The sequence below is a fragment of the Cricetulus griseus genome, chromosome 3 (assembly GCF_003668045.3).
Source record: "Cricetulus griseus strain 17A/GY chromosome 3, alternate assembly CriGri-PICRH-1.0, whole genome shotgun sequence".
In the NCBI taxonomy this organism is placed as follows: domain Eukaryota; kingdom Metazoa; phylum Chordata; class Mammalia; order Rodentia; family Cricetidae; genus Cricetulus; species Cricetulus griseus.
Genome location: NC_048596.1, coordinates 168,378,604 through 168,392,065, shown reverse-complemented (window position 1 = coordinate 168,392,065; position 13,462 = coordinate 168,378,604). Strand labels below are relative to the sequence as shown.

Below are 13,462 nucleotides of genomic sequence, written 5' to 3'. Positions count from 1 at the left end.
GTTACATCTCCAGATTCCTCAGCCCTTTTCAGTGTTGGCTTTGGGGGACACAGGCATCTGAATTTCTGCTCCAGTTTTGTCATGTCTTGGTTGTTGGAGCCTGGACAAAGGACTCATTCAAGAATCACCTTCACTCTTGGGGGAGAGGGTGATCTCGGAATCACGTGATGCTTCAATGCATATCTTTGCTCTCTGGTGCCACACCCAGGGGACAGACCCAGTGCTAGACAGGCCAGGACACTGGTGGGAAGACGTGGATGTGGCAGGATCCCTGACTTAATTAGATCCTGTGCCAGGGGAAGCTGCTTCATGGAGCGTCTTCCTGACCATACTTTTCATGCTGGGTTCTGGGTTAAAGTCTAGTGAGGACTGGATGTTTGTGTCCCCTAAATTTACCTGTGGAACCTCCCATATGATCTTACTTGGTGACAAAACCCATGAAGAGGTGACAAGGTTAAATGAGGTCAGGGGGGCCTGATATGATAGGACTTTGTCCCTGTAAGAAGAACAAAGGGAGCAGGGTCATTTCTCTACATGAGTGTAATGAGAAACCATTATTTGTAAGCCAGGAAGAGAGCCTATAGGAAGGGAATTGTCTGGTCCTTTGACTTTGGACTTTCCTGATTGAAGAGCTGTGAGAAAATGAATCACTGTTATCCAAGGAATATGTTGCATGGAATATGTTGGCTTGCCACAAAGGAGAGCTGAGTCAAGAAAGACATTCAAACCTCAGCTTTCACTGGCAGTACCCAGTGATGGAATTTTGGTATAGATGGCTACTTTGCTACTCTTGCCATGAATTGGTAGTGTCAAATTCCCCTCCTCTTGGATAGCTTGACCTACGGAATGCAGTGGAAATTATGTTCAGGGACTTCTGAGACTGGGTCTTGCAACTTCTAGCCAAGGTCGCTGGGAGCTGTTGTTGCTCTAGAAACTCAGCTGCCACAATGTGAGGAGCTGTGAACAGGGTGGCACCAGAGCCCTGCTTGAACCTGACTTTCAGTGAGTAGAGGATCTCACACCACACCTGCCCCCATGCACGCTTAGAAAATGCTGGGGCTGGGGAAAGGGAACAGCCTGGTTATAGTTTCCTGATTCTGCTAGACTGGGAGCCAGCAAACCTCAGTCTTCCTGTCTCTTCCCCTTCAGAGCTCAGGTCACAGGTATGCACTGGAGTGCCAGACTTGTCACATGGGAACTGGGATCTAAACCCCAGTCTCCATGACTGCACAGCAAATGCCCTGAACTGCTAAGCCATCTCTTCAGCTCCAGGGAATCAGTTTTTAATACATAAACTCTGGGGGCACATTCATACCACAGAAATGCTATACAATAATACAGATTAATTCACTAAAGTATAAATGTTATCACTGGTGATATGAGCTGTGTATGAGTAATGTTACATGCAGTAATGTTTATGCTTGAATTTTAATTAAGATAGCAATTGTATGGGATATACTTACAGGAATCATGTGGCATTTTGGCACAGCATGCACTGTTTTAAGGATCAAACCAAAGAGTCTGTCCTATCCATCACCTCAATCATTTATGTCTTTTTTCTTGAAAATTTCAAAGTCCTCCTCACTCACTATTTTGAAATGTGCAATTAATTACTGTTAAGCATAGTTACCCTAATGTTCAATAGACCACGAGAAAGTATTCCTTCTGTTCAACTGCACCCCCGTGCCTTTAAAAATCTCGTCTCCATCTCCCTCTCCCCACATCTCTCCCAGGCTCTGTAACTATGATTCTGTCCTCTACTTTTAAGATTCCAGATTTGAGCGAGATCCTGGAAGATTTGTGTTTTGCTGTCTGTATAATTTAAGTTTCAAAGAATAAGAAGGTGCAGATAGGATGGTCCCCTGCTACATCATTGGGAGATGCCCAGTAGGACTCATGTCCTATTCTTACCCCTGAGTAAGGGCATCATGTAAGAAGCATGCATGGAAAGTCACAGAAAAAAATCATCAGAAGTTATTGAAGGTATATAAGACGCCAATTTGGTCCAAGAAGAAAGAATGTTCTAGTACTTGGTGTGAACTAGATAGGTCAGGAAACAGCTGGGGTATTAGCCTGACCCTCACCTTGGTGCTGGGAAGGGATTGATTGGCTCTAGACCAACCGCATGTGTCCTATGTCTTGGTGCTAAGCTTAAAGTCTGGCCACTTGAGTCTCAGCCACCAGGATCCAGGTGAAAAATCTATCACATTGCCTGTGGCATTTATTAGATGGATGCATATCCTAGTCCACTACAGCCTGTGTAAATCTCCATACAGGCTGATTTTGAGCCATACTGACCAGTGTTGTCTGAGACAGCTGGCTCTAGGGAAGTGCAAGAGTGGAGTAAATAAAGGATGCTCCCTCTCAGGATGCCTTGGTCCAGGATGAACCAAAGCCCTTTCCCATTGGACATTGCTGAGGAGAAAGGAGGGCAACCTTTCCAAAGCATAAAATAATCGGTTCATGGACTCTCTGAAACATATGCTCTTAGTAATTGAATTTTAAAAAATAAAATGATAAAACACCCTGACAGGAGAGCCTCTTGGTTAAACAGTATCTTAAGAAGATCCCGACTTCTTTAACTATACATAGATGCCTGATCCAGATCTACATAACTTCCATCAGCCCATTTCCTGATGGGCTCATTTGATCAGTGTACTGATAGAAAGAATGCCACTTTTTTGAAGTGTTGTAATACATAAAAAAATCTACATATTTAAAGACAGTGGTGGTAAGATTATGCTTGTGCCCAACCCTAAATGTATTGCTGAAACCTACCTCCCAATATGATGGCATTGAAAGTGATGAAGTACTGATATTAGTGCTCCCCCTAAAGTCCTGAACCCATTAGAGACTTTGTAAAGACCCACAGATAACCTTCTCTTCTACTGTGTGAGGATACAATGAAAAGTGCTACCTAGAAACCTGAAAACAGATCTTGCTGGTACCTCCAGCTTGAACTCTCCAGACTTCAGAACTATGAGAAGTAAATTTCTACTCTTTACCAGTCCCCCAGCCTGTAGTGTTATTATAATATGCAAATAGATGAAGACACAAGACACTGAACCTAGCACATAATAGGGGCCCCAGATGTTCCACCTAACAAGGTGACATAATTTCAGGTTATGTAAATATATATGTAAATGTGCATGTAAACACAGTCACCCTGTGAGTTCAGTGTTCATATAGTAATATCTGGCACACAAAGGAGCACACGGAAGGAGAAGACCCTGGCCTCCTATACAATTTCCACTGTCCTCTGCAGGCTAGCCCCTGGTGCCACCCAAAAAAAGCAAAGGGCACTTTAGCCATCTATGAACTTTGGGTGTATAAGATCATATTGTGTGATGGACACTTACTCTGAAGAACTTTAAACAATGGCCAGCTGTCCGTGGATACCGGCAGGCTCCAGCCCCCACCCCCACCATTGCATTTAATCAAAGAGTATTCAAAATATGATTCTGGGAGATTATAGTGGAGATTTGCAGGAGGCTCTCAGTGTAGGCAGAGGTAGTGGGAACAGATTGTGGCTGGGGGCCTGAGACTGGGATAATCACAGGCTCAGACGTGCCATTCTCAGGCCTTAGGGTTCAACCATCAGCTCTGGAAAAGACCTTGAGTATTGGAAGGAGGAACAGCAAATCTCATGCCTGCCACGGCCCTCCCCTTTTTCCAGCAATCACTGTGGAGAAGTCTCTGTTTTTCACCTGGGTTTTGCAGGCTCTCCTCTGCAGTTTGGTCTTCAATGGCTGTTTTCCTAATGCTGACTTAATGTGATAGGGCCCCTCCACCCTCCTCTAAATGACTAGACCCAAAAGGAGTATCAGAAGCCTCTGCTGCAGTCTCCTGGTTGGGAGGGTCTACCTGGACTAAGGAGGGGATATGGTGGAGAGTGCCTTGAAAGAAACCTTCAGCTAATGCTCTTTATTACAAGCGTTAATCCTGCAAAGCCGACTGGAAATAATGTTTATCTTTTCGCAGTTTAATTTTCCAGACCCTAAGCCTCAGGTCAGCAAGGGCGACTGCAAAGTCCCTGGGGAAGCTAGGGTGGAAGGTGGGGGGTGGGGTGGGACAGGACCAGCTGTTGCCCAAGAGCCAAACGCCAAACTGGGGGGGGGGTCTCCCAAAGGAGATGAGGGAGAACCAAAGGAGGGTTTTGCACTGCCGCAGGAAGCTAGGATCAATCAAACCACAGATCTGAGATGTTTTCTGGTTCCCTCCTTGGACTTCAGTTTCCTCATCTGAGGAGACACATAGTTTTGTCATTTTTGATCTTTAAAGACACACCCTACTCCGAAGGGTTTTATTTTTCTATAGTCCCCCTCATGTCCAAACCTCATTTCTCTCCGAATCTTCCAAAGGCCTTAAAATTGGATGCTTCTGCTGCCCCCTTTCTCACCCCATCCTGATCTGGAGGGCATCAACCAACAGGGGCCGGTCTCACAGATGAGTGGTCCAGCCCTGAAGGAGACTGAAGTTCCCAAATGCACACACCAACTTTCCTTTCTAGTCCCTACAACTTCCCGGGGCTCCCTCCCAGACTCTACCTGCTTCACTGCCTACATTGGAAGCTGTGAGTTTGTCAGCTGAAGCTGAGTTCTCTAGAGCTGGGATTTGGGCCTCATCCAGCCTTTGTTCTGTGGGTATCTTCAAACCTCTCACCCAGCTTCCAACTCCAGACAGATTCACAAAGGGACAAGGACACAAAACCCCTGCCCTGCCCCTCATCTGTACTGGAAGAGTTTGCTGACACTTAAGATTAAACAGAAAATATGCCTTCTGTGGTCTCTACCAACCCCTCAAAACTGCCCTATTTCATTGCTAGGTTCTGGGGAAGCAGTGGGCCAAGGAGCTGTCAAGTTTCCCTTCATGGATCTTCAACACAATAAATTTATAATCCCAGCACCACCAGTAAACAAACATTCCTTCTCAACAAATATTTTGATGTCTTTCTGCTGTTCAGCTACTGGCTTATGCAGTTGGGGGCTGGGGGGTGGTTACTGTGTCCTGGGCATTGTGTGTGACTTCCTCAGTTTCTGTCTCTGCTATAGAATTCAGGTCTGCAGCCCAAGACCCTGTCCCAAGAAGCCTTTGTGGTGATTCCATGTCCCACTCCTGTTCCACCAGACTTATCCCGGCGTCCCTGGCATTGATAGGCTGTACACCTTGGGTTCAACTAGGTTATTTTTGAAGTTATAGCCTGGGGAGGGGAAGGAGACACAGACCGTCTTTGGAGACCATTTCAACAAGGAAGTTACAAAGTGAGCAGGCTGGGCAGGGGTGGGTGAGCAGGAGATGCTGTTCAGGCCCTCCATCTGGAAGAGGAGGAAGAGAGACTTGGTCAAAGTACACAGGGCATCCACTGGGTTTTCCCCAATGTGCCTGCCATCTCCCCTCCAAGTCTGTTAGGTGCATGTCTGCCTGGCCAGTCCCAGCCCTGCGAGCAAGGATAGCTGCAAGGATGGTGCTGTGTGTTTCTCTTGGGCAAAGTGAGAACTCCTGGTCCCTGCCAAGGCCTGGAAGCTTCTTCATATGAAGGTGAGTCCAGAAGCAGCTGTTTCCAAAATTATTCTGCAAACTGCAGCCATTGCGCTAACCTGCTGAGAGAGGAGAGATTGATTAAAACCCGAAGGCCGCTTGGTCGCAATTTCTAGAAAATCGGAGGTCAGCTGTGTCCCACCCCAAGGGAAGCCAAGGTCTAGAGGCAATTTGCTTGTCAGAGGTAATGCTTGGGCAAGTTATGTGTAAATTCACATAACAATGTAACCCAATTTTCTAAGCCAAGAGCTAATCCTGAGAGAAATTACTACAAAGACCAGAATCTGACATAAGTAATTGCTGGAGGCTGCCTAGTGCTTAGGGACTGTCTCTTTGTAGCGGTAAAGTTCCCCTTTACCAGGTCCTTGCACATCAGAGGAAGGGGCCATTAAATGGCAGTCTTGCCATGCTAGGGGTCAAACCTTTGGGACTATCCCGAGGGACAGCCTGGACCTTGGCTTCCAAGTTGTAAAATTCAGAGAATGTCTGCATTGTCCGAATATTTCAGTAGGCCAGGAGAAGCAGCACACTGACCAGTAGCCCGTGGTAGGCATGCCCCTTCCCCCAGATACCTCCAAAAGCCAGACCAACTCTAGAACATGCTTGGTACCAGCCAAGCAGATGCCACGTACTCTTCTAAGAGGTCAGGCTGGGACCAAGGGTGCTTATGGGGAGAGACCTGGCAGGGTGGAGACATAGGGCTAGACTGTACATGTCTTCAAAGATTATGTGATTGAGGGGAAATTCTCTCCTTGGCATTTATTTTTATGATTTGGATTTAGATTTAAGGGTGTTTAGACTTTGAGAGTGTTGTTTGTGGGCATTCTTGCACCAGATCTGGGGTGATAGGTTGTTATCTTTTGGACAGGCACTCCCAGCGCCTCTGGGGTCCCACTACCTTCAGCTCCAGACGGGTACTGGAACCGCACTTCAGGCTCCCTCCGCCTCGGGCATGGCGTACAGTTCAGTGGCAGCCCCTGCAGGGCGAACGTGGAGTTTCCGAAAGCTTTGGCTGCAAGAGAATCCTCTTCAATTGCGGAGTCTCTGGAGACCAGGAGTCGCCTGATGGAGATGGGCTGTCTGGGAATCATGTGGCACTCTGGACTTTGTGCCCTGGGTGGGGTTGGGGGAGCATCTTCGACAGTGTTAGCTGCGGCAGTGTGAGCCAAGGACCAGATTCGGGGTTTCTGGCCACTTGGGTAGTGCACGATCATTGTGGGGCCACTTGGCTCTGCTGTAATGAAGTCAGCTTCTCCTGATCGCGGGGCCTCGGTGAGGGAGAAGCGGGGTATCGCCAGGCCGCACTCTCTGCTCTCCAAGCGGCCTTCTTGAGCGGCAGTGTAGGGAGCAGGCAGGGACTGCGCGCTTTTCTGAAAATCCACCAGCCTGCGGGGTGCTGAGACCGCTGCCTCATCTTCGTCTGCTTCCTCCTCTTCCTCCTCTTCCTCCAGGTCTTCCAGGTCACTCAGTCGCAGCCCCTGGGCCTCCTGGCTGGCAGTAGCGTCTGTAGGAAATCAAGAACGAGTGAGAAAAGCCTAGTACCCTAGGGAAACTCGCGGGAGTCCTACCCAGAGAAGCTTTTAGCGAGTGGCGCTCTGCACTTTAGCATTCTCTCGCCACCCGCTGCTCTCCCCAAGGTCGGCTGCTTGCCCCCAGGGAAGAATTCCCCACATCGCCTTGCCTGCCCTGCCTCTCTGATCTCCTGGACCTCGCTAAGCCAAGGGAAGTTTACTTTGCACTGCCGGAGTCCCTCAGTTATAAAAGGGGAGGGACACTTTTCTTTCAACCTCAGCACCCACGGGAGACTGGTGTCATGTTATTTAATTCAGCAAATATTCACGTGTGCAGAGCATCGTTTCGGCATTCAGGAGACATTTAGAACTACAGCAGTAAAACGTCTTCGGGTGGGGGTGGGGCGGCGGGGAGGGGAGGCTGTGACCTTCTAGAGGGGTAGGCAGAGACAAACTGCAGCAAATTTTCTTACAGTGATAAATATGGGAAGCGAGCAAAACCAAGCCGGGAAGGGACTTGAGAGCTTGAGTGAGAAGGGGATGTACATTTGAGAGGACATTTTGAAGCTGAGAAAAAGCTGGAGCTACACTGTTTCTCTGTAAGGTACTGGTGCAACACTGCAGGGGCGGGGGAGCGCAAGGATAAATGGACTTTAGAGAATCTATAGTAGCACAGGTGGCTTTGGGCCCGATGTTTAATGTCTTAAGGAATCTGCCAGGTGAGCTAGTGACTCTTCTGTCTGTACCTTTGGTGTCACGGGTCAGGCAGCCCAGAGAGTCTTCTCCTGCACTGTCTGCCTTCCTCTCCTCCCCACCTTTGTTCTTGGGCGCCCATGTCATCTTGTTCTCTTTCTTGAGGCGCCGTCGAGCGTTGGCGAACCAGGTGGACACCTGGGTGAGGGTCATCTTGGTGATGATGGCCAGCATGATCTTCTCGCCCTTGGTGGGGTACGGGTTCTTGCGGTGCTCGTGGAGCCAGGCCTTGAGTGCACTGGTGCTCTCTCTGGTGGCATTCTTCCTGCGGCCAGCACCGCTCAACTCCACTCCACCATACCTGTGGGCAGACAGGGTTCCAATTCCAGGCTTGGAACCAGGGGCTTGGCCAGTAGAAAGTTCAGGTGCCTGGAAATTTAGTTCTGCTCCCGCCCTTCTTCCACCAAGGTGAAGGCAGAGATGGGGAGGATGATCAAAGGAGGCCAGCCACCATGCTCCCCATTTCTCACCTGTCATATTGATACTGTCCCAGAGTTGGCTCATAGGGGTAATAGGCCCCTGGCTGGGTCAGGCTGGGGGTAAAGTTTCCTGCAGGGTCCTTAAACTCATACTGAGGATTCTGGTGGGAAAGGAAAAGAGAATCCAGGACCACACAAAAGGATACCCCTGCCCTGTAGGATCAACATCCCAACACCACCCCTTGGATTGGCTGTGCAATGTTGGCATAACCATTTAATGTTTAATGTTCTGTGCCTTAGTTTCTCCCTTATTAAGTTTGGGACAATAAAGTCATTCATGCTGATAGAGTATTTGGTAGAGACCTAGGGACAGAATAAGCAGCAATTGAGTATCAGCTACTAAGATGGCTGCAACTTCTGGATTCCTCGCCCCATATGCACCTACTGGGACTCTTCCCAGCAGAATATTCCTGACCCTTGGCATGCTTGTGATTTGGGGGTAAGTTATTTGAACTCCTCTACACCTCAACTATTCATCTGCAAGTCAAGAATAAGGATGACTTACCTACCTTACAGAATTAAAGGAGATACAAATGTTTTCTAAGCAGTGTGAAGTTCTGCAAACTGTGAAGTGCTGTGAACTTGGATTTTTTCCTTACTCACTATGCTATTTTCTCAGCATTGTCTGTCCCACATAGATTTTCTCTGGACAAGGTCACAGTAGAGTTCATCTGTGCTAATTGCCTATACTCCCATGCCCCAGTGTTCACTGAGCAGTCCCAGGCCCCACCCCATTACTCACCAGTGCACCACATAGTGGGGATGGCTCTGGGCCATAGGGCAGGTACCCAGGGTAGCTCTGGGCAGCTGCATAGGGTGCTCCATAGATGCCCAAGGCAGCACCCAGCTCTGGCCGAGCACTTCCCAGCAGCCCACTGTCATAGGGTGTACAGCAAAGAGTAGATGCAGAGGTGGAGGCTGAGGCCACATCTGACACTGATCGTGGGGCCGTTTCACAGCAAGTGGCACTGGAACTTGCAGACACTAGAAACTATAAAAACAGGAAAGGAGTCACTAGAAGTTAAAAATCCACGCAAACCATCTGCTGGCTCTAGCCAAAGGAGGGTAGGAAGAATGCTTCGTGATGCTTTCAGTCCTTCATTCGAGAGCAACCAAATACTACCAGGTGCAGAAACTCTCTGCTGACTGCTGGGATGGGGATTCTCTGACAGAAACTTAACCCAAATTGCTTTTAGGGATGCAACCAGGCCACTGATAAGTCTCCACCATCCCAGACACTTTGTGAAAATATAACCAAACCCCTACCTCTCCCCATGAGGTTCTGCAAAGGCACAGTTATGTTAGCCTTCAAGACCATCACCAGCATCTCATTGCTGTCCCCATTGTACTAAAAGGAAATCCATTCAAGATCAGAGCAGACTTGTCAAAGATCCCACAGCAGGTCAAAGGTCGGCCAGACACTAAACCCCAAAGAGATATGGAGGACAGTGGGGGGCATCCTCAGAATTCTTCCAGGAAATCCTCACGACTGTACAACTCCCTGGTTCGGAAAGCGGAGGGATGCAGAAACAGAGCTTAAGCCAGCCCAAAAAAGGTGTGGGATCGGAACCGAGATTCAAGCGGTACCAGCACTCTGACCTGGAGCACATTTGTTTTCTCCTGAGAGTCCACTGGCCACCTCAGGAATCTCTGTACAAGAAGAACCGTGACTGCAGGATCCCTCAGATGCCACTCCACCCCCCTCTGTGCAGAGACCGAGTTTTCAGGTGGCACTCAGGAGTGAAAGCTCTCAGTCTGGTGTCCGGATGTCAGAGGGTGCTGTGGCACATTTCCCTCCTCGCTCCTGGCTTCTCTTGGGAAGCTCAGGGGTCAGAGTACGCACCGGGCATCCCTCCCGCCCCAGTCCCCCTTTCCTCCAGTAAGGCACTACTCACCTGGGATGCACCACCATACGGATGTCCAAAGTGCGGGAAGGCCATAGCTGCTGACCTTCCGGGGGCCGCTCTCCCTTTTTCCTTCTGAGTTCCTGGCTCAGCTCAGCTATTTGATGGCCCCAGCCGAGCGGCTTCTGGTTTTCTTACAGGGCTGCAGGTGCTCGGCACCAGTTCCTTGGCCCACTAAGAGGGACCAGAGGCAGAGCCAAAGGCAGCCGAGCTGCCGAGCCCTGCTCGTGGGAAGGCACCCCTGAGGCCTGTGGGGTCCTGAAGGAAGAGGGGCCCATGGATCGGCAGAGTTAGGAAGAAGGCGCAGGGTGCCAAAGGTGCGCGGTGGCGAGGTGAGGCGCGGCGCGGCGCGGGGCTGTGAGGTTCCAGAGGTGTCCCAGTCCAAGGTGGCCAGAGGCTCAATGTGACGTCACGGTAATCCCAGGCCGCCAGAGGGGACCGTGGGCCCCGGGGCCCCGGGCCACCGAGCTTGCCAAGGGCAGCCAGACCGTGTGTACGCGCGCTCACTCTCGGACACTCTTCCTTACTCCGCGAGGTTTGTGCAGCGGGCGAGGAACGTCAAAGACCCTGACCCTCTGCTCGCCACTAGATCCTACCAGCTTTCGCCTCCAGCTCACGCGCGCGCGCGCACACAGACCCTCTCCAAATTCCCCGGGAGAAGCGGGAGAATCGGGAGATGCGCCTCCCTGCCCGCTGCACGGGCCCAGGGCGCAGCGTGCTCGCCTCCTCCCCTGCGGCCCCGAGGAGGCGAGAGGCAAGCGGGGCGGCGAGGGAAGAGAGAATACAAAAGAAGAGCCCAGAGGAAAGTGGGGGAGTCAGACAAGGGGGGAGAAGGAGGGAGAGGAGAGATGAGGAGTCTGATGGCGGGGTGGGGGGGGGGGGTGGGCGAGGGCTGGGCGGAGGCAGAGCCGGAGCAGGTGGAAGAGAGAAGCGGCTCCCGGGACCAATCCCCAACCCACCTCTGCTTCTCTGCTATATCAAAGTTTGTTGGCTCCGCCGGCCCGGAGCTCGTAGGGTTGGACCAGCTCTGGGCAGCTTTGGTGGAGCCCATCTTTGTCCTTGGGGACCTGGCTTGGGTCTCAGTTTCCTAAAGCCGTTGGCTAATTCTAACCCTGTCCGGATCCCCTTGACCCCTAGGATGTCTCTGCAGGGGTCTGACCCTGGGCTAGACCGACGAGCGCCCCCTCCAGATCAAGGTGCCGCATCCGTTGGAGAGCTCCCATAGACGCGCCAAGTCTGATCTCTGGCATCTGTAGGCTGCCAGCCAAGAGTCTGGGCCATCTCCTCCAAGGGCCAGGCTCGGCTGCCTCCCGAGCGCCGCCTGCGGTGTCTGTCCAGAGCCTGGAAGAAGGTCGAAGGCAGCAGGGTCCGGCTGCAGCTGCTGCGTTTTTCTAGGGGTGGCGCTGGCGAGCCGCAGTGGAGAGCTCCGGAGGGAGCTTCGCCAGGGACACCCAGCTGGGCCCAGTGGTGAAAGAAACCCCTCGCGGGGCTTCTCAAAAGAGCATGGATTCCCAAGGCGTGGGGTGGGGGTGGGTGGCTTGCCTGTCTTCGGGTCAGGGGAAACAGTTCGCAAGTGCTATAGATTTTGCATACTTGCAGGCTTGACACCCTTCCAAATAACTCCAACATGGGACTAGATGTCTAACAGACAGGAGGGACTTGCAGACTGGGACAATAGGTCTTAGGCGGCGCTGCTGGGGCACCAGGTGGAGTTTGCAAACCAGAAAACCTTTTCTTTTAGTCACTGGATCACAGTGCAGGGCACTTGACAGCTTTTGGATAGTGCTAGATCTTTGCTACATCTCTTCCAGGGGCCGTGGGGGTTTGTTCAAGGACAAGAGCAAATCTATTTAACTAACTTTATTTTTTTTTTATTGAAACTCGAGACAGCGTGACCCAGAGGACACTGAAGGCTCTGAGTTCTTGTTTGGCAGAGGGATCTCAGCACCAGAGGCAAGGTTGAGTTCCCTGGGAGGGTGGGACCCCTCATGCAAGCTTGCCTCTGGCCTCTGGCCTGGTAGGCCATACCTGGTAACCTCTTTAGAATGGCACCTTAGGCTCAGCACCTGCTCACTTCTCACAGCTTATGCAGAATAGACAATGAACTTAAAGATGTCACAAACCACACGCATCTAGAACCCAGTCTAACCACAGCCTGAGGTTACCTTGGAGAAACCTTGCCGTCAAACTGTGAGAGTCCTAGTTAGAAAAAGAATTATAGTCATTGCCAGATTGACTTAGTGATAAAGAGTCACAGTAATAAATGGATCCCTTGATTTTTCAAAACCCACTTTGGAGCAATCCACCCCTTTATAGCTTGGATATCTCTAAGGACTCGCTCTCTCTCTCTCTCTCTCTCTCTCTCTCTCTCTCTCTCTCACACACACACACACACACACACACACACACACACACACACACTTTAAAAGTAGGAATTGGAAAAAAATCATTAAATTAGTCCCCTGGGGAACATTACTACTAATTAATTAATTGCAAACATTTCCAGAGGGAAGGTATGTCAATTGTAAAGTAATAAAATTAGATAGTTGAAATACTTACTCAGCAACTTTGATTGCCCATTCATTCCTAAGCTGAGGAATTTTTTTTTGACAGAAAAATGGGGATGGTGGTGGAAAAAAGCATTAGCCCTGTCCCTTGGTGATATTGCAAAGTAGAAACTGCCTTATAGGATTTATTGATTTTCCTTGATTTATAAAGCCCTCTGTGGTGTCAATGCTGTGTGTGGGGACTCTAGGCCTAGCTCTCTGGTGTTTGCTCTTGAATGTGAGAAAAACCAACAGGATTTAGAAAAGAAAACTCAAAATCAGTGGCAGAACAAATTGGGAAGTAGGACTGACCAGAGCACAGACTTTTCCTTCTGCTGTGTCTGGGTAACACATGGGGGGGGGGTGTGCTTTCTGTTATGGTTCTTTACCTATTGTTTTCAGAGTGGCTTTTATTAGAATGAATCCCAGGAAGGAAGGCTGTCTCTGTCCCCTCTGTGTTCACTACTTTAAGAGACCCTAGTTTTATGTAGCCTTCCTAGGGACAGGGTGTAAGTTCAACAAAGCTCTCCCCACCCAGTATTGATGGTGCTTGGTTGTTAGAACATGCCTTGCATATTTTAGTGGAAGTCCCTAAGAATGATTATTATGAGATATGCCTCAGAAGAAAACAAAAGCAGCAATTTAAGCCAATATCCACCTCTGGCAGAACCCTCGGGGCAGAGAAGTCTTTCTTGGAATTTCTAATTCAGGAATTCTATAGAGTTTGTGTT

The 13,462-nt window shown here is 49.9% G+C and overlaps 1 protein-coding gene across 1 annotated transcript; it reads right to left on the bottom strand.

Moving 5' to 3' along the window:
• Positions 1 to 5,129: 5,129 nt before the first annotated feature.
• On the bottom strand, positions 5,130 to 10,221 carry Irx6 (iroquois homeobox 6). The gene is made up of 6 exons (XM_035441678.1): positions 10,177 to 10,221; positions 9,024 to 9,272; positions 8,273 to 8,382; positions 7,796 to 8,103; positions 6,437 to 7,042; positions 5,130 to 5,200 (listed from the first exon to the last, which is right to left on the bottom strand). Exons 1-6 carry the CDS (start codon positions 10,219 to 10,221, stop codon positions 5,130 to 5,132), a joined length of 1,389 nt encoding a protein of 462 aa, XP_035297569.1.
• Positions 10,222 to 13,462: the final 3,241 nt, after the last annotated feature.